Below are 23,805 nucleotides of genomic sequence, written 5' to 3'. Positions count from 1 at the left end.
TAAAGAAAACCCTTACTCCAACCTTCTACTGGCTCTGTGCAGCTATTTCCAGAGACAGTTACTTCAACGGCTGGGCATGGGAATTGCCCCTAAGCATGGCTGCTTAAAAGCATCAGCATCCAACTGAGCATGCTCTGTTCCCTTCTCTCAAGTCTTAAAGGGAAACTCACTGGGATGCAGTCTGGGGATAATGTAAAGTACATCCTCCCCTTCTGTGATGTCATCATTCTGCACCCCGCAGGACCTGCTCTGTGCTGGAGATGGACAAAAAAGAGTCGTTTCTTCTTTCATTAGCAGATTACAGCTGGAAACCAGAAACCTTTATCCCCAAATTACAGCTTCTGCCTTTCCCGCTCCTGTAACAATCCCGGAGCTGCACCTGTAGGAGGCAAAGATTCAGCTCTTCCCCAGTTTGAGAAAGAGCCCTCAATGCATTTCTAATCCTGAACGCAGCATATACCCAGGGCTTTTTCTGTGATATTCTCTAACATAACAGCTTAAGAGAGAGGAATAAATGACACCCCAGCCAGAAGGAGAGACTAGAAATGAATCAGTCACAGGAGAAAGGTAGAAAAGGCTAAAAATATGTGGAGAGAGGAAATGTGTGGGAGCAGAGTGACTGGGCTGAAGGAAAAGGGGGAGAAAAAATGGATGAGAAGGACAGGACCATGGTAGAGGAGAAGAGAAATGAATAGGAGAGGGATGGGAGAGAATGAAGGGAATATGAGAGAGGGCAGGAGGGAAGAGTGGAGGGTTTGATAGAAGAAAAGAAAGGATAAAGGGATGAAATAAAAAGAAACGAACAATTTAGTGGTGAAGGAGAGAAAAACAATGGGAAGAGATAAAGTTTATTTATTTATTTATTTAAGCATTTTTATATACCGAAATACATTGGGAACATCATCTCGGTTTACATTTAACTAAAGATAGCAAGATGCTTCACAGAGAACACATATCAAAACGTATCAACAGGAAACAAGTTATGGAGACTGATACCTGGGTATGAAGGCAAAAATTTACAAGTATTTACAGGAGATTTACAAGAACTTGAAGTTGAAGATAAAGGCAGAAATATAGGAGGAGGTTAGGGGAATCATAAGAAGAGAAGAAGGGAGCAGGAAACAGTGGCAGTGCATTCAAACTTCGCTGTATGGTTTAACTGTAGATGACCGTTTGAGGGAGCTGCTTACCCACTGTTCAGCTTCCTGTGAGTGCTCACTCCAGAAAGCAAAATTTTGCAACCAAGCCCATTTTCAAGAATTTCAAATAAAAGAAAAGCATAAATCTCTCTTGGGGGAGAGCACATGCAGGTGAACAGGGCAGTCCATTTTTTCTGTCAGTTGTTCCAAGTGCAACTGGACACTGTAAAATCCAGTCAAAGGTGGCTGGCAAGAGAAAACAGAGAAAGCATGAGCTGTGCATGCTTAGAACTGAGTGCTGTGCTCTCTGATCTTCCCCCCTTTCCTGCAACTTGCTCGTGATGGAAGTTATGTCTTAATAGATGTAACGTCCACTGCCAGCACGTTTAAAAAACTGCAGCTCACTTTTCACTGCCTGCTCACTGCTGACGTCGCCGCTGGTAAAGCTTTTGCTGCTGAGGACTTGCTGTCTGGTCTGTCGTCCTTTCACCTCCCCCTGATCCCGGTGCATCTCCATAAGAACATACGAAATTGCCATACTGGATCAGACCAAGAGTCCATCAAGCCCAGCATCCTGTTTCCAAGAGTGGCCAAACCAGGCTACAAGTACCTGACAAGTACTCAAGCACTAAGTAAATCCCATGCTACTGATGCCAGTAATAGCAGAGGTGATTCCCTAAGTCAATTTGATTAATAGCAGTTAATGGACTTCTCCTCCAAGAACTTATCCAAACCTTTTTTAAACACAGCTACACTAACTGCACTAACCACATCCTCTGGCAACAAATTCCAGAGCTTTATTGTGCATTGAGTGAAAAATAATTTTCTCTGATTAGTTTTAAATGTGCTACTTGCTAACTTCATGGAGTGCCCCCTACTCCTACTTTCCAAAAGTGTAAATAACCGATTCACATCTACCCGTTCAAGACCTCTCATGATCTTAAAGACCTCTATCATATCCCCCCCTCAGCCGTCTCTTCTCCAAGCTGAACAGCCCTAACCTCTTCAGCCTTTCCTCATAGGGGAGCTGTTCCATCCCCTTTATCATTTTGGTCGCCCTTCTCTGTACCTTCTCCAGTGCAATGCAAATCTCTCCTTGGGCACTCAGTAATAAAGCAGAGCCAAGCTGGGAGTCTCAAAGGCTGAGGAGAGATGTATGATTTGCATTTGATGTAAGAATGTCAGTATATAAAAGTTAAAAATAAATAAATAAATGTTGACAGTGCTGTGCACCACCCCTGTAGTGTGTTGGAGTTGGGAGGGACCTTCAGCTGTCCCTGTGTCAGCAGCACTTTCTCCAGAGGAAGTAGCACTGACAAAGCGGCAGCTGCAGACTAGAGTGGAGACCTGCAACATCAGAACCAGGTATGGAACTGAAAGATGCATTGGGGAGTACTAGGAGGAGAACTGGGGAGCAGCCAGCAAGGGGTGGGGCAGGAGTGAGTGGGAGCAAGAAAAGAGGAGAGGGGTTGAGGTCAGTAGGGAGAGGAGAGAATGCGGGAGCAGGGGAAAGGAGAAGGGAGGCTGAAGAGAGAAGAGGGGGAAGAGGCAGAAGAAAGCAGAGATGAGAGAATAGGAGAGTTGAGTTGGGAGGACAGGGCATGAGGCAAGTGTAATGAGGGTGGGGAAGGGCTGAACTGAAAAGAAGAAGATTTTGCTGAAGGGTGAAGAAGCTGGTGGCTCTGCATCCCAGCTCCCTCCTGCTCTCAGCCTCTCCCCGTCCTCTCCCTCAGCCCCTTTCTCACCTGCCACCAGCCATTTCCCTCTGCAGCCATTTCCCCTTGTTCCTAGCCCTTACCTCTCTCCCCATCTCCCTCTTCATCCTTCAGCCCCTCCTCTCTCCCCCTATTTCCCCCTTGCTTTTGCCCCCTGGAAAGACACATTGGTAGCCCCACTACTCCAGACCTGTGCATCCTGGATGGTTGTCTGGCCTGCTTCCTCTCTTGCCACCCCTTCCTTCCCAGCATCCCTCTGTTCTCTCTGCCCTTCACCTTCCTGCTAGCAGCATTTATTTTGCCAAGGGTGAATACTACAATATCTTAGTTATTCCAGAAACAATAGGTCCCTCCCCTGAACCCGGTCTCAAACAATTCATGAACACCCCCCCCCCCCCCCCTTGAGTAAATAATGTTCATCTTCATCTCCCCTGCAACTCATAGGCACTAGAGGAATTCCAGTCCTCTTTCTCACCCTCCCCATTCCTATTAGTATAGTCTTAAGTTATTGATTTTATATTTCTTGAATTTAATTTATGTAAATAAGGGGAGGGGCACTCCCACCTCAGTCCTCGAGGGTTTAGTTCAGGTCTGTGGAAAAATTGGCCACCCTCATTTTCACTGGCCCACATTTGCTGATCTCCACCATGGTCTGAGAAGAACTGAGGAAAGCCCTTACCCCAGTCTCCTGCTGGCTCTATGCAGCTATTTCCAGGGGTAGTTTGTTCGGCTACAGACCGTGAATTGCCCTTAAACATGGCTGCTGGAAAGCAACAGCATCCAAGTGAGCATGCTCTGTGCCCTTCCACCCGCTCCCTGTGTGATGTCATCAGTCTGCGACCAGCAGAGGAACTTCCATGCGCTGGAGATGGACACAAATAGTTTTTTTCTGCTTCCATTGGCAGATTACAGCAGGAAACCAGAAACCTTTAACCTGAAGTCATAACTTCTTTCTTCCCCCCTCCTCCTGTAACAGTTCCGGAGCTGCGCTTGAAGGAGGCAAACATTCAGCTCTTCCCCAGCCCGAGAAAGAGCCCCCAATTCATTTCTAATCCTGACAGCAGCGAAAGCAGAGAGGAAAATGCCTGCAGGCGCTTCTGCTCAGGTAGGAGATTGCCCCCAACTTCCTGCCCTCTCTGTACAAACCCTGCTGCAGCTTTCTAACCTGGGACACTGCAGAGTCAGCCCTGATTTTAATAGGACCCCAAGCAGTCCTGAGCACAGAAAATACACTCTGTGACCCTTCTGAGTGTAAGGAGGGAGATCAGCAGTCCCACAAAGCCAGTCTTTGTATCCCAGGCTATGTGTGTAACTGGTTTCTATTTGGTATTATTTTATTATCTTGCTTTAGGACTGTGCTATGTGATTATGAATTATTTACAGCCAGCACTGGAGGTCTCCTGATGGATGTGATGCAAAAGGAGGTGAACAAGTTTCTGGATTTTGTTTCAGGTCCCAGTTACCTTTGAGGACATAGCTATCTATTTCTCCCAGGAGGAGTGGGAGGATTTAGATGAAGGGCAGAAGGAGCTTTACAAGGATGTGATGAAGGAGAATTATCAGATGCTCAGCTCACTAGGTAAGAAGGGACATTTTCTCTTTGTTTTCCAGAGAAACGTTTTTGGGAGGGGGAAGAACAGAATATTATTTGATTATAAATTGAGTGAAAGCATCTGTTATTTCAGCTCACTATTATCCAGATCTTTTCTGTGGTATTTTCAACATAAAAGCCTCAGAGAGAGAGAGAGAGAGAAGAATAAATAATATCCTGATTAGAAAGATAGAAACTAAGAGGGTGTGGCAGAAAGAAAGAAGAGGCTTAATTTGGAAATGAAACAACCACAAGAGAATGGTAAAAAGGGCTAAAATTATGTGGAGGGAGGAGTTGTTAAGGAAGATAGTGATGGAAGGAGGAGGGAGAGAAAGAAGGGTGAGAGGGACAGAACCATAGAAGAGAAGAAGAGTGAATGAATAGGAGAGGAATGGGAGAAATGCATGAAGGCAGACAGAGAGGAGACTTTCAGAGACATAGTAGCCAAGTCCCAACTCTGATATGGCAGCCTCAGTGCTGCCTTTGAGGTGGAATGTGACCTGGTCGGAGAGCAGCACCCTGGAGTAGCAGGAAATGAGCCTCTCCAGGTGATGCATTATCCCCCGTCACTAAGGACGAGTCTCCCAGGGCTACTGCCCAGGAGAGAAGGTTTAGGTTGGCCATCATAGTTAGTGATTTGATTATTAGGAATGTAGATAGCTGGGTAGCTGGTGGACATGATGATCGCTTGATAACTTGCCTGCCTGGTGCAAAGTGGTGGATCTCATGCATCACCTAGATAGGATTTTAGACAGTGTTGGGGAGGACCTGTATGTCTCAGTACATATGGGCACCAATGACATATGGTGTAGGATGGAGGTTCTAGAAGCCAATCTTAGGCTTTTAGGAAGAAAGCTGGAATCCAGAACCTCCAGGGTAGCATTCTCTGAAATGCTCCCTGTTCCACGCGCAGGTCCCCATAGGTAGGCAGAGCTCTGAAGTCTCAATGTGTGGATTAGAAAATGGTGCAGGGAAGAGGGATTCAGTTTTATAAGAAACTGGGCAACCTTTTGGGAACAGGGGAATCTTTTTTGAAAGGACGGGCTCCACTTTTACCAGGGTGGAACCAGACTGCTGGTGCTAACCTTTAAAAAGTGTAGCTTTTAAACTAGAATAATGGTGAAAGGAAACAGTCACTCAGCAGCACATGGTTTGGAGGGAGGTATCTTTGAAAGATACTATTGAAACAGTAGAATTAGAGTATCCTAACAGAGAGGTTCCAATAAAAGCAGTAGTAGTCTATACGTGCCTGTAAGTAAAGAATCAGCTGTGTTAAAAGATTCCAAATTATCCCTGTCAGTTGATAAGCAGGTTGTTAATACAAACAAAAAACATACTTTGAAATGTCTGTATGCCAATGCCAGAAGCTTAAGAAGTAAGAATGGAGAGTTAGAGTGTATAGCAGTGAATGAAGAGGTAGACATAATTGGCATCTCAGAAACCTGGTTGAAGAAAGATAATCAATGTGACAATGCTGTACCAGGATACAAATTATATCGCAATGTTAGGGTAGATCAACTTGGTGGGGGGAGGTGGCGCTTTATGTTCGGGATGGCATAGAGTCCAATCAAATACTAAATGCACAATGGAATATTTAAGTTGAATTTTAAAAGCCTGATATGCGCATCAATTAGTGGATACGCGAATATGTTAAGATCGCATGCGCCGAGAGGATTTTAAAAGCTGTCTGGGTATGAGCGTAAATGCTGCTGGGCATGGCATGGGTGTTTCAGGACAAGAACCAAAAATGTGCTCCTAAAGACTTATGTGTTTTGGCACGCTCCAAGGCCCCCGCCGCATAACATTACTTCCGCTATGAATGGCGTGTAAATTTAAAAAAAACCCAATTTCAGAGGGGTGTAAAGGGTCTGGGGTAACTGTGGGTGTAAGGGCTATCAAATCAGTGGAGGTTGGAGGACTATCTGTTAACTGGGTGAACTGGGAACAAACTGGGAAATGAGTCAGCATGCGTCCCTTTTAAAATCCCCCCCCCCTTGTGCGGTAGAAGCGGGATTTGCACGCACAGGTGCGCGCCCACTTAAAATTCAGCGCATGTGTGCACGTGGCCAGGCTGTTTTATTACATGTCCGAATATATGGGCGTAAGTTATAAAATAGCGGCGTCCCCGAGCACAGGCATATGTGCGCCCATGCATTGGTATGAAAGTTACCGTCCCTATGGATAGAAATCCCATGTGTGTTGGGGAAGAGTATAGCAATAGGGGTATACAACCGTCCAACATGGCCAAAATGATCAGATAGATGATGAAATACTATGAGAAATTAGGGAAGCTAACACATTTGGCAGAATTTAATAATGAGAGATTTCAATTACTTCAGTATTGACTGGATAAATTTAACATCAGGACATACTAGAGAGGTAAAATTCCAGGATGGAATAAATGACTGAGAGAGGGAACATTTTAAATCAAATTCTTAGTTGAATGCAGGATTTGGTACAAGAGGTAATAGTGGTGGACAAGTGCAAAGTGATGCATATAAGGAAAAGTAACTCACATTGTAGTTACATGATGTTAGATTCTGTATTAGGATTTACCACCCAGGAAAATGATCTGGGCATCATATAACATAAGAACATAAGTGGACAATATATTGAAATCCTCGGTTCAGTGTGCTGCAGCAGTCAAAAAAGCAAATACTGTATAATGTAGGAATTATTAGGAAAGGAATGGCAAATAAAACTAAGAATGTCATAGTATCACTCTATGGTGAGATATAGTTGCACTGGAAAAGGGTCAGCGAAGGGGATGGAACGACTCCCCTATGAGGAAGGGCTAAATAGGTTAGGGCTGTTCAGTTTGGAGAACAGAAGCTGAGGGAGGAATATGATAGAGGTCTTTAAGATCAAGAAAGGACTAGAACAGGTAAATGTGAATTGGTTATTTACTCTTTCAGATAATGCAAGGACTAGGGGGGCACTCCATGAAGTTAACAGGTAGCACATTAAAAAAAAAAAGTAAGAGAGAATTTTTGTCACTCTATGCATAATTAGTCTATGGAATTCATTACTTGAGGATGTTGTTAGGGATGTTAGTGTAGTCTGGACAAGTTCCTGGAGAAGAAATCCATGAACTGTAATTAATCAAATTGACGTGAGGAACAGCCACTTCTGTTACTGGCATCAGTAGCATGGATTCTATTTAATGTTTGGGTTCTTGCCAGGTTCTTGTATCCTGGATTGGCCACTGTTGGAAACAGGATGCTGGGCTTGATGGGCTCTCGGTCTGACCCATCAAGGCAACTTCTTATGTTCTTATGAGTTGGGAGAATGAAGGGAATGTGAGAGAGGGCAGGAAGGAAGAGGAAGGTTTGACAGAGGACAGTAAAAAAGGATAAAGAGATGGAGAAGAGAAAAAGAGGAAGAAGAACAATTTAATGATGGAGAGAGAAAAATGAGGAGGGAAAAAAGGAGAAATAGAGGAGGATATTGGAGGAATGAATGGGAGAGTGGACAGTCATAAGAGTAGGATGGGATCCCCTGGGCAGGACAGACCCTGTTACTGGCACCCAGGGGCAGATGGAAAGAGAAGATGGTACCCCCTTCTGCTCAAACTCCTTCAAAAGTCTCTCCTACCCTCTTCTCTTGCTCCACAGGCGGCCCCAGGATTCCAGTGTTTGGGTCAAATGCTAATTCTTATACCTGTTCCTTGCAATGAAAGCCCCTTCTCCATCCTCTGTACACAGCACTGATAATTAACACTGACTCTATATCCAATAAACACACCGGAGAAGAATGGTGGTTTCCAACTTCTTTCCTAATAGTTTGATCAGATTATTAACTGCTATTTACAGGCTCATGTCATGGATTGATTAAAATCAATAAATAAGACAGCAGGAAGAATAATAAGCTTGCGACTCCACATTTTTAGCAAAGTCTCTTAATTACTTGGAAGCACTCATTCCACACTTCAATTCCTTCTCTCTTCCAATACTCAAATTGTTTAACGTTCCAGATTGCAATTCAGTCAATCCTCTTCTATTCCCAAATTTATTCCCAAACTTCTTCCGACATTAGGTGGATGGATATTTTAGTCCCAATATGGTATTAGAACTTAGTCCCAGATTTCTTTTTCACCCTTTAACTCCTTCTGTAGTACCTGAAGGGCACGCATCTTGAAATGATTCCTATTAGCAGCAGCACAGTTCTTATTACCTTTACTCCTTGGTCGCTAGGTACCCTCCAGATGAGTTCCTCCACGCTTAGGGCCGGATTTTAAGATTTAGGCGCGGGTGTAGATTTGTGCGCACAAATCTACGCCCCATTTTATAACTTGCGCGCGTTATAAAACCTGGGGTCGGCGCGCGCAAGGGCGTGCACACTTGTGCACCTTGCGTGTGCCAAGCCACTTAGCCTTCCTCCGTTCCCTCTTGCCCCCCCACCTTCCCCTCCCTTCCCCTACCTAACCCACCCCCCTTACCTTTATTTTAGAAGTTGCGCACGCCAGCTGACCCACGATCCCAGGCACAGCGGCAAATGGCTGTTGTGCCTGGAGACTCCAGCCCCGGACCGCCCCCTTTTTCAAGCCCTGGGACATACGCACATCCCGGGGCTTGCTCGCTTCGCTAGGCCTATGCAAAATAGGCTTGGCGCGCGCAGGAGGGGTTTAAAAGGGTTACGCGCGTAACCCTTTTAAAATCCGCCCCTTAGTCTCTCTTCCCCCCACTCTCCAGGAGGTTTGGTTACTGAGTCCCAGGTCCATCAGCTCCCAGTGGAACAAAAATAATCTCTGAACGCAATAAGGGGAAAGAATATCAATCAAGAAGCAGGAAGGATGGAATAAAACGTCCTTGCCCCAAGCAGAGAAGATAGAGCAAAAGACCGTTAGATTAAAATTGAACCCCTCTGCATCAGATCACTGTCAGGTCTATTCTCTGAAGGAGAAATAGCACACTGCAGGTTTTTCTTACCCCCAAATCCAGCTTTGAATACAGGGACATCCCAATCCACCACAACAAGGGGCATTAGCTCTCACAGGAAATTCTCAAAATTTGACTTAAAAGTCCAAAGCAATTATAAAGGCTGGTAAACAGGCCAAACGGGAGACTGGCCCCTAAATGGCAACGCTTCTGTACTCCCTTCCAATAAATTAGGAAAAATTACACAGGAGACAGCAGACTCCTGACTGCTTGGCAGTCTAACTAAAACTCCATGAGGACAGATGGTGCTTTGGGATGATAAACAGCCAGGACGCACCACCTGCAGCTCCTTAAACCTCCCCAGACAATTGGTACACTCCTAGTTGTGGGGAAACCAAAGGGTTCCCTACAAGGGAAAACAAGAATGAAACATAAAGGTGGAGCAAAGATAAGAGAGAAAAAACCAGTATAAAAAAATAAAATAGCTGAGGGAGAGGAAGGGAGCAGGCTCGTCACACATCGCATCCTCGTGTCACAATCCAGCCTGCAGATGGTTTCAGTGTGGCCCACCAGCTGCACTGCTGTCACTCCTTGCTCTCCCCATCTTCCCTCACCTTGTGTGATTGTTACTGGGGGAGGGGGGGGAGGAGAAGCTACTGATTGTGATTGAGATGTGTAATTAGGAAAATATCAGGGGAAGGGAAGAGGGGCTTATGGATCTTTGCCCTGGATCTTTTAGGTGCCTTGCAATGCCTCTGCTGCCTGGGCTGTAGCCGCTCCTCCTCCCTTGGGTCGCAGGTGGCCCAGGCTCAGATCCCCACTCCTGCTTACCTGGTTGAAAAAGCAAGGATGCAAACTGAAGCTGCTGCTGACCCAAAGGCCAAACCTGGAAGCAGCAGGAGGAGGAAGAGCAGCACTGGGCCCAGTGCTGCCTCCACCATTTTTCACTCAGTCGCCCATCCCTCAGCTGCCTGCAATAATCCTCCAACTACAGTGGCTGCTAGATCACAGCCACTGGAAGCGCATGACAGAGGCTGGGGAGGAAGCTAGGATCATGGATTCCCAAGTATGGACAGGGAACAGAGCACAATCCCAATTCCCAAACTCAGGCTTCTAACTTGCTTTTCTTCCTGTCTCCAGCGCTGGCGCCACTTCTTCCCTCGTGGTTCAAACTCATCAGCTGAGTGATTGCAGAAATCAGAAGATATATCAATGCAAGAGGCAGGAAGAAGATGAGCAAGTTAAAAGTGCCAGGTCGCTGCTGGTGCCAGACCAGGAAGCAGGGAATGGATGAGTAATGCCTGAAACTGGGGCGGCAAGGTTTGGGGGGGCGGGGGAATCAAGCTCTGGGTGCCTGATACTGCAGCATGCTGCGGGGCTCAGGATGCCACCTGCAGGGTAACTCAGGAATATTTAAGGGAAAGGATTTCACACAGGAGGAAACCAAGCTTCCAGGCAAACAAGGAATAAAATGAACACAAAATTGTTGTTTTACTACCCCACGATCACTCTGAAGACAGGAATAACTCTGATTATTGATTACTTCCCTAAAGCATATTAATATACAATAAAATTTCAAACTATGGAAAGTCATTCTTGTATAGTTGCTTTTATTGATATTGTAGCTTGTCTTGGTGAGCACCAGGGAGGATCCTTTTTTTTGTGTGTTTCTGCCTTTCTTTTACAAGACACATCTACCCAATCTATATAACCTCTCCAGAAAGAAAATCAAATATGGTGAAAGCCCAAACCACAAATTGTCAGAAATCAAAAACGGTAGGGCAAAAAATTTCAATTGACCTTATCTTAATGTAGAAAACGTCTTTATTTAGGTTTCCACAGAGAACGTATCACAGGAGATTCCAAACTTGCTATGAATTACACAGTCCCCCGACACAGACCATGTTTCATACAACAACTGCATCGGGAGGGATCCTAGATCTAAATTTGAAAATAGATGATATAGTTTTTCAATAAAAGAATAAAATAAGGCATAAGATACAAATAATGTAAGTACAGGGCAATCAAAATAGCTTACCACACTTTTTGAAAATTCAAACTGTTAGAAACAAATTGAGTCTGGTAAACTATAGTAAAAATACAAATTAAATTAAACAAAATTGAACAAAATTCAATGAAACAAATGTATTTTTGCTGACCGTTAAATACAAAATACCTTTTGAGTATCTGACTCACCAAAAAAATTGGTCATTTGCAAAAAAAGATGCATCGGGGAGAAAAGTACATCAGGTCTACATCGCATTCTAATGCAAAGTGAAAAACAAAATAAAACATAGAAAGTATGTACTATCCGGTGGTCAAACATCATAGACTAAATAACGTATCTGTAAAGACATGAATGTATTATTTACTGAGAGTTTAAACACTTAGAGGCGAAAGTGATACATCAAAAGACCAAGAGTCAGTAAGAGTGTTTAAATACCCAGTTACAGAGAGACAAACGGCGCCAAAAAATGGTCACATTGATCATAGCTGTCTTATCAGAGAGGATGTGACGTATGATGTACACAAAGACTTTAAGCCAGGCATAGCAAAGCAAGACAGAGGAACTTACTGTAAATTTATCAAAGTGAAAAATGACAGGGGCATCAGGAGATACTTTTGGAAAAATACGGACCGGTCTATATGGGAATTCAAACCCTGCGGTGATACAGCGTTTAGATTGTGGATCCGTCATTGCTCACGCCGTATCAAAAAAAACGGGAAAAATGTCCCCCACGAGGGGAGGAATGACCTACCCCGGTTATAAAGAAACGTAGGTCGTGTATCGCATGTTGGGCTCCTTGCCAGTGTTTTAACTAGTGGAGCATTCTCACGGTAGATGGTTAATGAAAATGGACATGCTTTGCATAGGCCACATGGAGAGTGGCCCGAAGGCAGAGATGATAGGAGGAGCCTGTTTCTTTCATTCCAAAGAAATCAACAGAACCAATTTGTCTCTAACAGTTTGAATTTTCGAAAAGTTATGGCAAGCTATTTTGATTGCCCTGAAGTTAACATTATTAATGTTTCTTAGCCCATATTTTGTTCCTTTCGTGGAAAAACTATATTATCTGTTTTCAAATGTAGATCTTCAGCCCCTCCCGACGCAGTTGTTGTACGACACACGGTGCGTGTCGAGGGAACCGTGTAATTCATAGCAAGTTTGGAATCTCCTGTGATACGTTCTGAGGGAAGCGAAATAAAGACGTTTTCAACATTAAGATAAGGACAATTTGAGATTTTTTTTGCCCTACCGTTTCCTCCAGAAAGAAACCAGTAATATTGTGTGCTAAGCTCTGAGTGACTGCAGGATACGCTAATGCGGCTTTCTTACTCCAGGAACAGGCTCCCCGACCATCACCCCAGAGATTATATCCCACATTGAGCGAGGGGAAGGGCCGTACATCAGGGATGAGCCGGGATCAGAGGAAGGAGGAACTGGGAGAAGCAGCTGCTCAGGTGAGTGCAGGAATAAGAGGGACCGGGGTAAAACTGCTGAGCTGAGGAGTGGAAGGAGCAGCTGGGAACAGCTAACCATGTGACTGGATTTGTCTAGATGGCTTTATTTTGGGGGAAATTGTTAGGGTTTTCTATACCTTGCATGCGGGTCTGGTCCTGTTTGACGACTTTCCTTCTTCTTATCTGGGAACAGATATCCCAAAACATGGTTAAATAAATGATTCGTGCTTGTAGCAGTAGCGTGGTCAGACGAAGCAGTGGTCAAAGCCAGGAGACCAGCAGTAGCGTGGTCAGACGAAGCAGTGGTCAAAGCCAGGAGTCAGTCAGTAGAAACAAGCAGAGTAGACAGGGAACACAGGAGCAGGAACGGGTACCAGGATCAGGAACACGGAAGAAACGCAGGAACAAGCAACTAAGCACACGACTAGCATAGAGACCTGTTGCCAAGGCAAGGAAGCACTAGCTGGGCCCGGCCTTAAGTACCAGGACCCGGTGATGTCATCATCCGGGGCTGCGGGTTGGATTCCCGTCGCGGCCCCTTTAAAAGGAGAACTGATGAGCGAGCCTAGAGAGGGGCACGGCGTGAGCCGGCGGTGTCTCCCCGCGGACCACACAGGGAGGCCCGCCACAGAGCTGAGACATCCGCTGCGGAGCTGGGAGCATGGGGAGCGGCCCAGAATTGGAGGCGGCGGCCCACAGTCGCAAGAGAAGCAGAGCCAGGCACTGGAACAAGCAAAACAGGGGTAAGAGGGCCTGGCCGCGGGCCTGCTGCGGCCAGCACACACAACTGAAGTCTGGTGAGGATGGAGAAATTTGATGTTAAATAGGCATCCCCAAAAGAGAAATTACAATTTTTGCATACCTGGAATCCTTCTTTTGATTTTTTTACCTCACAGGAACTAGAAGTGTCAACTTTGAAATGACCTAGGTCGATTGGTCTCTTTATCCTTTCTATTAGTTTAATGGATGTTGATTTGTTTCTTTTTATGCTGATTGGGAGGGGGAGGACGCCCTTCTTATATTTGTACTAGAACTTCACTTTTCATAGACATGGTGCATACAAAACAAATATCATCATCTTAAATATGTCATTGTTTGTGTTGAGATTCAAAAAATACTTGAACCATCAGACCGTGCTGAAGCATTGGGTCATTACGAAAATGCTGCAGACAAGAGGGGATGCAACTGCTGTTACCCCCAAGTTCTTTTAAGTCTGGGGCTTCTCAAGGGCTGCAAACAGGTCTGATGCTCATGATGATCAAAATATGCAAATTAGGCTTCTTCTTAGGCCATATATATGCAAATATGTCTATATAATAGGGAAGTTCTGAGCACCAGACCTGTTTGTTTGTCCTTGTTCTGAGACATGTCCATGCTGGGAAAACCCTGACCATTGTCTCTGTGATTCTCCCTCACATCAGGTAATGTCTGTCCTTTATTTTCTTATCCAGGTACTGAGGAAGTGACTAAACCTGTACCAGAGAGAGATGGAGGGGACACCTGCCCATGTTGTGACTGGGAGAAAAACTTCTGGACTCGTTATAAACCAGAGGAAGGACTAAGAAACCCAGACTCCACTAAGAAGAGGACACCCTGTGATCAAAGTACCAATGATACCCATACTATGAAGCTTCAGAGAAATTGGACAGTAGAACAACAGTCTGAATGTAATGAATGTGGAAACTTCTGCATGGATCAGGGAACTCTAAACTCACAAGATGGATTTCATAGAGGAGAGAGACCACATACATGTACAGACTGTGACAAGAACCTCAGTCAGAAGGATCCTGGCCCACTAAATGAGAAAATCCACATTAACTACAATAGACCATTTCTCTGTCTTGAAGATGGGAAATGCATCCTTCACAAACCAGAACTGATAATGTCTAAGAGAAATCACACAGAAGAGAAGCCATTTCCATTAACTGAATGTAGGAAAAGCTTAAATCAGAAAGGACATCTTGCCCAACAGCTGAGAATTCATACTGAAGAGAGACCTTTTTTATGCAATGAATGTGGGAAAAGCTTCACTTTGAAGGGAAACCTTCTGATACACCAGAAAACCCATAAGGGAGAGAGACCCTTTGCATGCACTCAGTGTGAGAAGAATTTCATTCATAAGAAAAACTTAATAATTCATCAGAGAACTCACACAGGGGAGAGACCATTTCCTTGTACTGACTGTGGGAAAAGATTTATTAAAAAAGAAGATCTTCAGATGCACCAGAGAATCCATACAGGAGAGAAACCCTTCTCATGCAAGGAATGGAGGAAAGTTTTTAGTAAGAAAAGAGATCTTATTCAGCACCTACGAACACATACTGGGGAAAGACCCTATCCATGCACTGAGTGTGGGAAAAGCTTCAGTCAGAAGGGAAGTCTTACACAACATCTGAGAATTCACACTGGAGAGAGACCCTTTACGTGCAGTGAATGTGGGAAAAGCTTCAGTCAGAAAGGAGCACTTACACAACACCTGAGAATTCACACTGGAGAGAGACGTTATTCATGCACTGAATGTGGGAAAAGCTTTATTCAGAAAGGGCATCTTCTGAGACACCAGAGAACCCATAAAGGAGAGAAGCTCTTTCCATGCATGGTATGTGAGAAATACTTTTTCAAGAAGAGATATCTTCTGTTACACCAGAGAACCCATGAAGGAGATAAGCCCTTTCTGTGCAAGGAATGTGGGAAAAGCTTTAGTCTGAAGGAAGATATTCTAGATCACCTCAGAGAGCACTGGTGATCTGAGGGCTGGAGAATAAATGAACAGAGTAAAATTCTCTAGTGAAGACTTGCGGAGTTACTTCATGTGGTGACCTCATTGTATAACATCTTCATTAGATGTCATCAGGGTGACTGCTACTATCCCTAGGAAGCCCTGAACTTTGGAACTCCCTCCCAACCGAACTGAGAATACAACAAAATTTAAAAACCTTCAAAAAAAGAACTAAAAACTTTGGATGTTCACCAAAGCCTACCAAAACACCCTATGACTCTATGCTACAACTTCCCTCCCTACCGGCCCATATAAACATGCAGAACCCATCCCAAGCACGTAATTTAACCTGTACAATTTAACAACCAAAATATGTTGATAACGAATTAGATAAATGTTAACAAGCATATGAATTTTTGAACACTCTGTTAAACATCGAAACTTTGTAAACCGTTGTGATGGCGAAACCGAACGACAGTATATATAACTCGATAAATAAATATGAAAAGAAGCAAAATGACAAATCCATGCTGGCCGCAGATCACCCTGAATAAAACAGTGCCCACTCTTACCTTCGGCACTGAGGCTAATGATGGTGTTAGCGATGGTCCATAATCTTTAGGTGAAGACAATACTGCTGGGATAGTTATAGGCCCTGGTGAAACCTGTTCATGGACCCAGCATAGCAACCGAAGAAAAAATCAACAGGACTGAATACAGTTGCATGGACCCCTAGAGATAAAAAGGAGATAATATACTGCTATTTTTATGCAATAAACCCTGATTTTAAATAGAAAGTTATGAGAGAGAGTGATCTTGCCTTTCCAAATCAGAGCTCATTTCAAATTACTAATTCAGGTATAGTAGGCAGGCTCCTTCCCTAGAGGATTTACAGTCGAAGGGGGAATTACTGATCTATGGTATTTTCCCTGCAGCGAATTCCCTGAACTTTTGTGCTTGGTACCGAACTTAGTAAATCTCACAGGAAAACGTACTGCAGCACAATGGCAGCCCCACATCCTAGTGAGATTCCTCTTTTTGGCTAAACAGTGATTCTTATCCTGTTTCTGCCATTGTACCTCATGGAGACATCTGTGAAATTTTCGGGTTTTATTCGTCAACCACTAAAGGGAATACGGATCCATCCCTGGGTGTCAGACAACATCCTGTTATAGGAATGACCTTGGACTTGCGCAGAAAATAAAGGAAGGTCAGACACTAGTTCAAATTACTCTACAGTTGGGATAATTAAATGGCAATTGCATAATTTTAAATGCAAGTTAAGTTTAGATACTGCTGCGTTTGGTACTCTGTGGGCTAACCCTGTGAACCGCCGTGTTCACCTCCTGCCCGGACCTTTGCTGCCTTTGCTTGATGTCGATGTCTCTGCGTGGTGGGAGGCCACCAGCCCGGGGCCACTGGGCTTCCTACAAGCGCCACCGCTGACTCCCGCACGTGTATGCACTTCAGGCCAAAATTTTAAAGGGACTGCATCGGGAGCCCCCCGCTGTCCCTAGTGATGACATCAGCCAGCTAAGGCCTTTAAGAGGCCTCCAAACCTTGACGACTTCGCCTCAGCAATAGATCGACTCCGTTGGAGAAGTAGATTGCCTCTGCGTGTTTCTGATTCCAGCTTCCTGTCTCTTGATACCTGCTATGTTCTGTTCCTGAGTTACTGTGTCCTGTTCCTGGTTCCTTGTGGCAGTCTGGTCAATGTTTGAATTACCATCTTCTCCCTGGTCAGTCCTTCTCCTCATCTGTCTCCAGCATCTTCGTCCTGCTCATGAGGTCCCTTGTCCTCCACTCCCACTCCCTCTTCATTCCTTGCCTCTTCTAATTGGACTTCTGGCTTTGACTTTGGATTTGGATTTCTGCCTTGACCTCTGATCAGACCTTGACAGTGCTTGACCTCTGCCTGCCACTGACTGCTGCCTGTTTACCATTTCTGATTGAACTCTGCCTGCCACCGATCACTCCCAGAAGCTGACCTCATTCCCCCGCCGCCTGCCCTGACCGCTGCTAGTCTCTGAATCTGCTTTCTTCCATTGTGCTGACCTGCAACATCTTCTACTAGATGGATCTTCCTCTCCACAGAGGCCCACTCATAAGTCCAGCCGGTCCTGGCACCCTAGGGCTCAACGCTTATCTATTTTGCCTTTAGTTATGAACTAGAGCCGCAACTCAGAATCTTTGTAAATTAGGTTAACATAAAATCATATAACTTTCTAACCGCCTGCTGGACCCTTTATCCTTCCACTTCTCTCCCATCTTGTTCCTTTGCCACCCTGTTTCATGCAACTTATTTTTCATTTTCTAAATCTTTTGTTTTAACCCCTGTTATATGTAAACCGATGTGATATGCAAATGAATGTCGGTATAAAAAAGTTTTAAAATAAATAAAACTAAGGGGAACGAAGGCTGGTATTGGTGAAGCTCCTGTTGGGCCTCTGCTTCAGCCAGCTCTGCCTGCCAATGGTGGGGACCTGCAGGACTCCTCCCTGCAGGTTGTGCCAACCTCACCTTGGCATAAGGGTCTTCGCCCACAACACATTACATTTATTTTCTACTTATCTTATATCTCAGTGTTTACAATGTAAAACTACAACTGAAACTGTAAAAACCAAAACCAAACAAAAGAAATAATTGTATCTTATTAACTCATTTCCACGTATGCTGCTAATAAACTCATTGGCTACCACAAAAAAGTGTCTTCATCTGCTCCTCAAAGCTAATGAATTTGAATCATTAGGTTGTTGATTAAATCTGATAATCTACTGTAAGACCTTAATCTACTGCTGGACCTTATCAATGGAATCTTCTTCCCCCAGAACTTCGCCAGGAACAATGCCCTTTCTCCTTCAGAAAGAAACTGAAAACTTGGCTGTTCATTCAAGCCTTCCCTTGATGGGTCACTCCACAACTAGCGTAGTCTCTCGCCCCTCGTTTTCACAGTTCCCCCCCCCCCCCCCCTCCCCTTCTCCTGGATCGTTCCTGCCACAGTTCGATTTACAGAGCAGGCCATTGTCTAAGCTTGTATCTTACAGCGATTGTTATGTTCATTTCTCTTGTTAGAATTATGTTATGTTAAACTAATATCTTTTGCTCTTAACTCTCCCATACTGTAAATCCCTGTTCATTGTAACTTTATCTTCTATTTAATTGGTTACCCCTGGTTACGCTGTAAACCGGTACAATAAGACCTTCGTCTTGAGCATCGGTATATCAAAAGAATTTAAAATAAATAAAATAAATAAGATCTCCCACTCGAGACATCCCTTATAGATCTTTCCAGAGACACGGGAATGGTAGCCATTTTGTCTGCATGTACAGATGAGCAGACTGACACAGGAAAGAATAGAGATTCCTCTCCTCCACTTTCCCCAGCACATCACATCTCTGGGGGATCTGGAGATAGTGCTGTGGCAGCAGTGGAGTCCATGGATGATGGTTCGAATGATTCCGAGGATTTTTCCATGGATTTTGTGCTTTTACATAAGGCTTATTTAGCTAAGAAGGAGGTGATGACCAAGCAGTCACATTCCTAGGAAGTTCAGAAGCAGGCTAAGGTGGATAAATGGACCCTGCAAGAGTGTTCAGGCTGAATTCTCCACCTGCTTGGTCTCAGAGGACAACCAGAGAGTGGTTCAGACATTTCGGAAGACCCTGTTGGTGCAGGAGATCTGGCTGGGACTTCCCCGGATGGGGATATGGATAAGGATGTCTCAGACCTAGAAGAGATCCCAGTGGCTGAGGGAAATGACCCCAAAATGGTCAGGTCCTTCAGACATGAGGAGTTGAGATCACTGATTCCGCATGTGTTGCAAGAACTGGGTATTAAGATTCCCCAGGATAAATCCGAGCATGAGGGAATGGACCAGTGAAGGCTTTTTCCTTTCACAGATCAGGGAGTGGGATACCTCTGAAGTGGACTTAAATGTGGGCAGAGCTATGGCTATGCCTTATTACCTGAGGTTGCTTTGGAACTTCTGATGCTGCCTAAAGTAGATGCATCGGTCTTTGTAGTTTCCCATGTGGCAAGGGTGGACAATGTACAGGTGGATTTTCTCAGCCGGTAGGTGTTAGATCCTGGTAAATGTGAGCTATCAACAGAAGCAATGGCTCTTATCAGGGCCAGATAGGGTTCTCCATAGCTGGATTTGATGGCATGAGATGGAACGCCAAGGTGGTTCGCTTCTTCAGTTGAAGGTGCAAGACTGGAGCAGAGGGATTGGATGCTGTGGTGCTTCTGTGGCTGACTGGAATCCTCTTATATGTCTTCCTTCCTTGGTTCCTAATAGGAAGGGTGTTACAGCAGGTAGACAGATATCAGGGGAAGGGGATCCTCATGGCTCTAGAGTGGCCATGTCAGCCGTGGTTCGTGGATCTCATAAATCTCACAGTGGATTGCCTTTGAGGTTGAGCCACCTTCAAGGCTTGCTGCACCAGGGCCCTATTGTCTCGGATCAGGCAAATTCCTTTTGTCTCACTGCCTGGCTTTTGAGAGACATTGGTTAAGGAGCAAAGGCTATTCAGAAGCGGTTATTGTGTTAGGCAGGCTACCCTCCGGCCACTCAGGGAGCCCTTTCAGACTGGTGGTGGCAATGTGGACCCCTGTGTGAAGAGACAACGAGAAGCACAAACAAGGGTTGGGTTGAAGGGCCAAGGAGGGACCAGGGGAGGCTTCACCTATACCAAATGTCATTCCCACAGGTTGAGCCATTGGTGCAGGTGGCCAGCAGGACTTATGTGGGTCCCAAGGCATAGCCCAACACAAGCAGAGTCCAGTAAGCGTTCCGGGGTCAAGGCTGGCAGTGAGCAAGCAGAATCCAGCAGGCAGACAGAATCCAGTAGCCAGTCCGAGGTCAAGGCAGGCTTCAGGCATGCAGAATCCAATAGGCGGTCTGAGGTCAGACAGGCAAGAAGTCAAACTAGGAGGGAACAAGGATGACAACAGGCAAGGAGCAGCAGACCCAGGGTCAGGACGAGGCACAAGCAGGAAGGGCTGTAGCACAGACGCAGGACCAGAGAGGGAGAAGCCAAAGAACAAAGAGCAACACACACTGGGGAGCAAACTACCCATACAACCTGTTGCTGAGGCAGGGAACCCTGGGCCAGAAGACTGTCAGGTAAGGAATGGCATGTGATGTCATCAGGTCTGGCCGCCTGGGTTCCCCTCTCCAAAGCACACATAAATTATGCACGCGCCCCTCTGCACCCATCTATGGGATCGTTGTACACATGCGATGGCGTCTCATGGCAGTTTCCAGCAGCGTGGTCCCTTGCTGGTAGGTCGGGGAAGTTGGTCATGGTCTAACAGTTGTGATGTCACTTAGGGCTAGGAGGCCTATGACATCCCTGGCTTATGTAGGGTGTTCAAGTCGTGGTGTCTCAAAGCGGCAGCGTAGCCTACTCTGGCATCAGTAGTTCATATTTTGGCTTTCCTGTAGGAGGAATTACAGAAAGCACCCCCATACAATTCACTTAGATTTCAAGTGGCAGCCTTTGGCTTTTTTCGGGGGAAAGTATGCAGAGTGTCCTTAGTGCTGCATCCAGATGTCATCCATTTTCTTAAGGGGGTGAAGCATTTACATCCCTGTCAGAAAGACGTGTCCTCCTTGGAACAAATTGTGGTACTACAGGTACTCTGTGGGGCTTCATTTGAGCTCATGAGACAGACATCTTGTTTGCTTGGTGGTGATTTGCTCAGCCAGAAGAATTTCGGATCTCCAAGCTCTGTCATTCTGAGATCCCTTTCTCCAATTCACTGAAGATGGAGTGTCGAGTGTCGTTGCGCTTGGTGATATCTGTTTTTGCCCAAGGTGGTTTCGACTTTTCACCTTAATCAGATGATGGAATTACCTGGTTTCAGGAATTTGGATTCCAGAGATCCGCATGCGAGAGAGCTGCATTTGTTGGACTTTTGTAGGGCCTTGTTACACTACCTTAAAGTGACCAATGAGTTCAGGAGATCTGATCATGTCTTTATTTTTATTTTTTTTTTTTACTGGAGCAAAGAAAGGAGGTACAGCTTCCAAGGCAATCATTGCTAGGTGGCTGAAGGAAGTAATTGTATCGGCGTATGTTTGCAAGGGGCATCCGATCCCACATGGGGTTATGTGTACACTCTACTAGAGCGCAGGTGGGTTCCTGGGTTGAGTGTCAATTGATTTCACGGCAGGAGGTTTATCAGGCAGCAACTTGGTCATCTCTATACGCTTTCACCAAACAATACTATCTGGATATTTGGATACCGAAGGATGCACAGTTTGGGGACGATATGTTGCAAGCCAGCCTTTCGTGTTTTATTTCCAGTTCAAGGGAGCTCAGGTACATCCCAATTGTCTGGTCTGATCTGGGGTATCAACAGGAATGGAAAATCGGTTCTAACCTAATTTTTGTTCCTGGAATACCACAGATCATTCCGGAATCCCACCCATTCTGAAATGTTTGTTCGCTGAACTGTTTGTAAATAGTGGAGAGTTCTTTCTCTGGGGTGGTTTTGGGGGTTTCAATCCCCATTATTGATGTTGGGAATCCAATTTCAAGGTCCACCTTTCCTCTGCTCATTTAGCGGATGGGGTTGAGGTTAAGTTAGTGATGTTCTTATCTTGGCTTGGTGTATGGTCAATACTGAGAAGACTGCAGGTAGACCTCTAGATCAGAGTTTCTCAACTGGTGTGCCACAGCTGCAGTCTCATTTCCTTTTTCCCTCCTGGGCTGCAGGATGTTCTCCCGCCAGCAGAAGGAATGGGAGAGCAGCACTTATCGGCAGCTGCTCCTGCTTTCCACTCTGCTGCCTCTTCCCTGCAATAGAAACTGCAGGGGTGTCTGTAGGCTTCTGAGACTCGCTGGCCCAGTGCAGTTTAGATTGCAGAGGGAAGCTGGCAAAGGAGGAGGAAGGAGCACTCGGTAAGGTTGCTCCCAGACTTTTGCTGTTCAAGGATTGGGGGTGGAGTGGTGAAAGGGACAGATGAATGTGCCCCACAGGGAGTGGGGGAAGAGAAAAGGGAAGGTGATGATGCCAGGGGTGGAGGGAGAGGAAAGAAGATTATTAAAGGGAGGAAAGGTGGAAGGAGAGGGAAGGCAATGCTAGGGGGTGGAGGGAGCTGGAAGAGAAGGTGGTGCCAGGGGGTGACAGAAGACTGATGATATCATCAGTGGGGTGGAGGAGTGGATAGAGAAGGAAGGTGATGATGCCAGGGGATAAGGGAGAGGGTAAGTGATGCCAAGGGGGGAAGAGAAAGGAAAGAGAAGGTGGTTGACATGAGGAGAGTTGAGAGAGATGGAAGAGAAAGCGATGATGGCAGGGGATGAGGGGAAGGAGATGATGCCAGGGGATTAAGGGTGGAGGCAGAGGAAAGATAATGCCAAGGGGTGAGGGATGGAGTAGAGGCTGTGGGAAGGAGATGATGATGGGAAGTGAAGGGAGAGGGAAGGTGATGACGCAAGAGGATAGGGAAGAGGTGGTGGAAGGTGATGATACCTAGGAATGGGGGAGAGGGATGGGTGGGAGAGGAAAAGTGATAATGATGTGGGTGGTGGGAGATGGAAGGTGATGATGCCAGGATGGGGGGGGGGGGGGGGGAGAGAGTTAGAAGGAAAGGGAAGATTGTGATGATGATTCCAGGGGTGAGGAGGGTGGAGAGAGAAAGTGATATTGATGCCAGGGAGTGAGGGAAAGGGAAGGTAATGATAATACGAGGGAGTGAGAAGAGATGGTGGGAATGGGAAGGGGAGGAGGATGATGCCAAGGGCGTGGGGGATAGGGAAGAAGATGATGCCAGAGGAGAGACATGATTATGATGCTGGGGGAAGAGGAAAGGGAGAAGGTGATGATGCCAATAGGATGGGAGGAGAGGGAAGAGAAGAGAACATGACGGGAAGTGGATGGTGTGCTACAGCGAAGTGTCACCCCACCCCTCCCATGCCAGGTGTGCCACTGTTATGATATTGAGGTGTTTGGTGGATTCTCAGTGGCAACAGTGATGTCATCTCCTAAGGGGAGGAGCCCCGTAGGGAGACTGATGCACCAGGCTAGACTCAATAGTACAAACACAGAGTTTCTTTTATTGTACAGCTAGGATGACCACCAGAAGTGGCAGTAGAGAGCAGATTAGCTGGTAGCAGTCTGTAATCCTTGGTGAGGGAAACCCGTCCCACGATGGTGGTGTAAGGCCCCGATGCAGATGTCCAATAAGACACTGTAGGAGAGACAGACTGGCAGATGTTAAACTCACTCCCGTAGCTGAGTAGAGAGAATCCCAATGAGCAGTAGGGGGGATAGGTGTTAGCAGTCTGTGGT

General features: G+C 45.6%; 1 protein-coding gene across 1 annotated transcript; it reads left to right on the top strand.

The window, feature by feature from the left end:
* The first annotated feature begins 3,486 nt into the window (after positions 1 to 3,486).
* Positions 3,487 to 18,255, top strand: LOC115083831 (gastrula zinc finger protein XlCGF57.1-like). Its single transcript, XM_029587856.1, has 4 exons — positions 3,487 to 3,959; positions 4,307 to 4,433; positions 12,665 to 12,784; positions 14,236 to 18,255. Exons 1-4 carry the CDS (start codon positions 3,936 to 3,938, stop codon positions 15,528 to 15,530), a joined length of 1,566 nt encoding a protein of 521 aa, XP_029443716.1. The 5' UTR covers positions 3,487 to 3,935; the 3' UTR covers positions 15,531 to 18,255.
* The last annotated feature ends 5,550 nt before the right edge of the window (positions 18,256 to 23,805 follow it).

The sequence above is a fragment of the Rhinatrema bivittatum genome, chromosome 2 (assembly GCF_901001135.1).
Source record: "Rhinatrema bivittatum chromosome 2, aRhiBiv1.1, whole genome shotgun sequence".
Classification (NCBI taxonomy): Eukaryota; Metazoa; Chordata; class Amphibia; order Gymnophiona; family Rhinatrematidae; genus Rhinatrema; species Rhinatrema bivittatum.
Note: the sequence above shows the minus strand (reverse complement) of the source record. Positions and strands in the feature narration are given on the sequence as shown.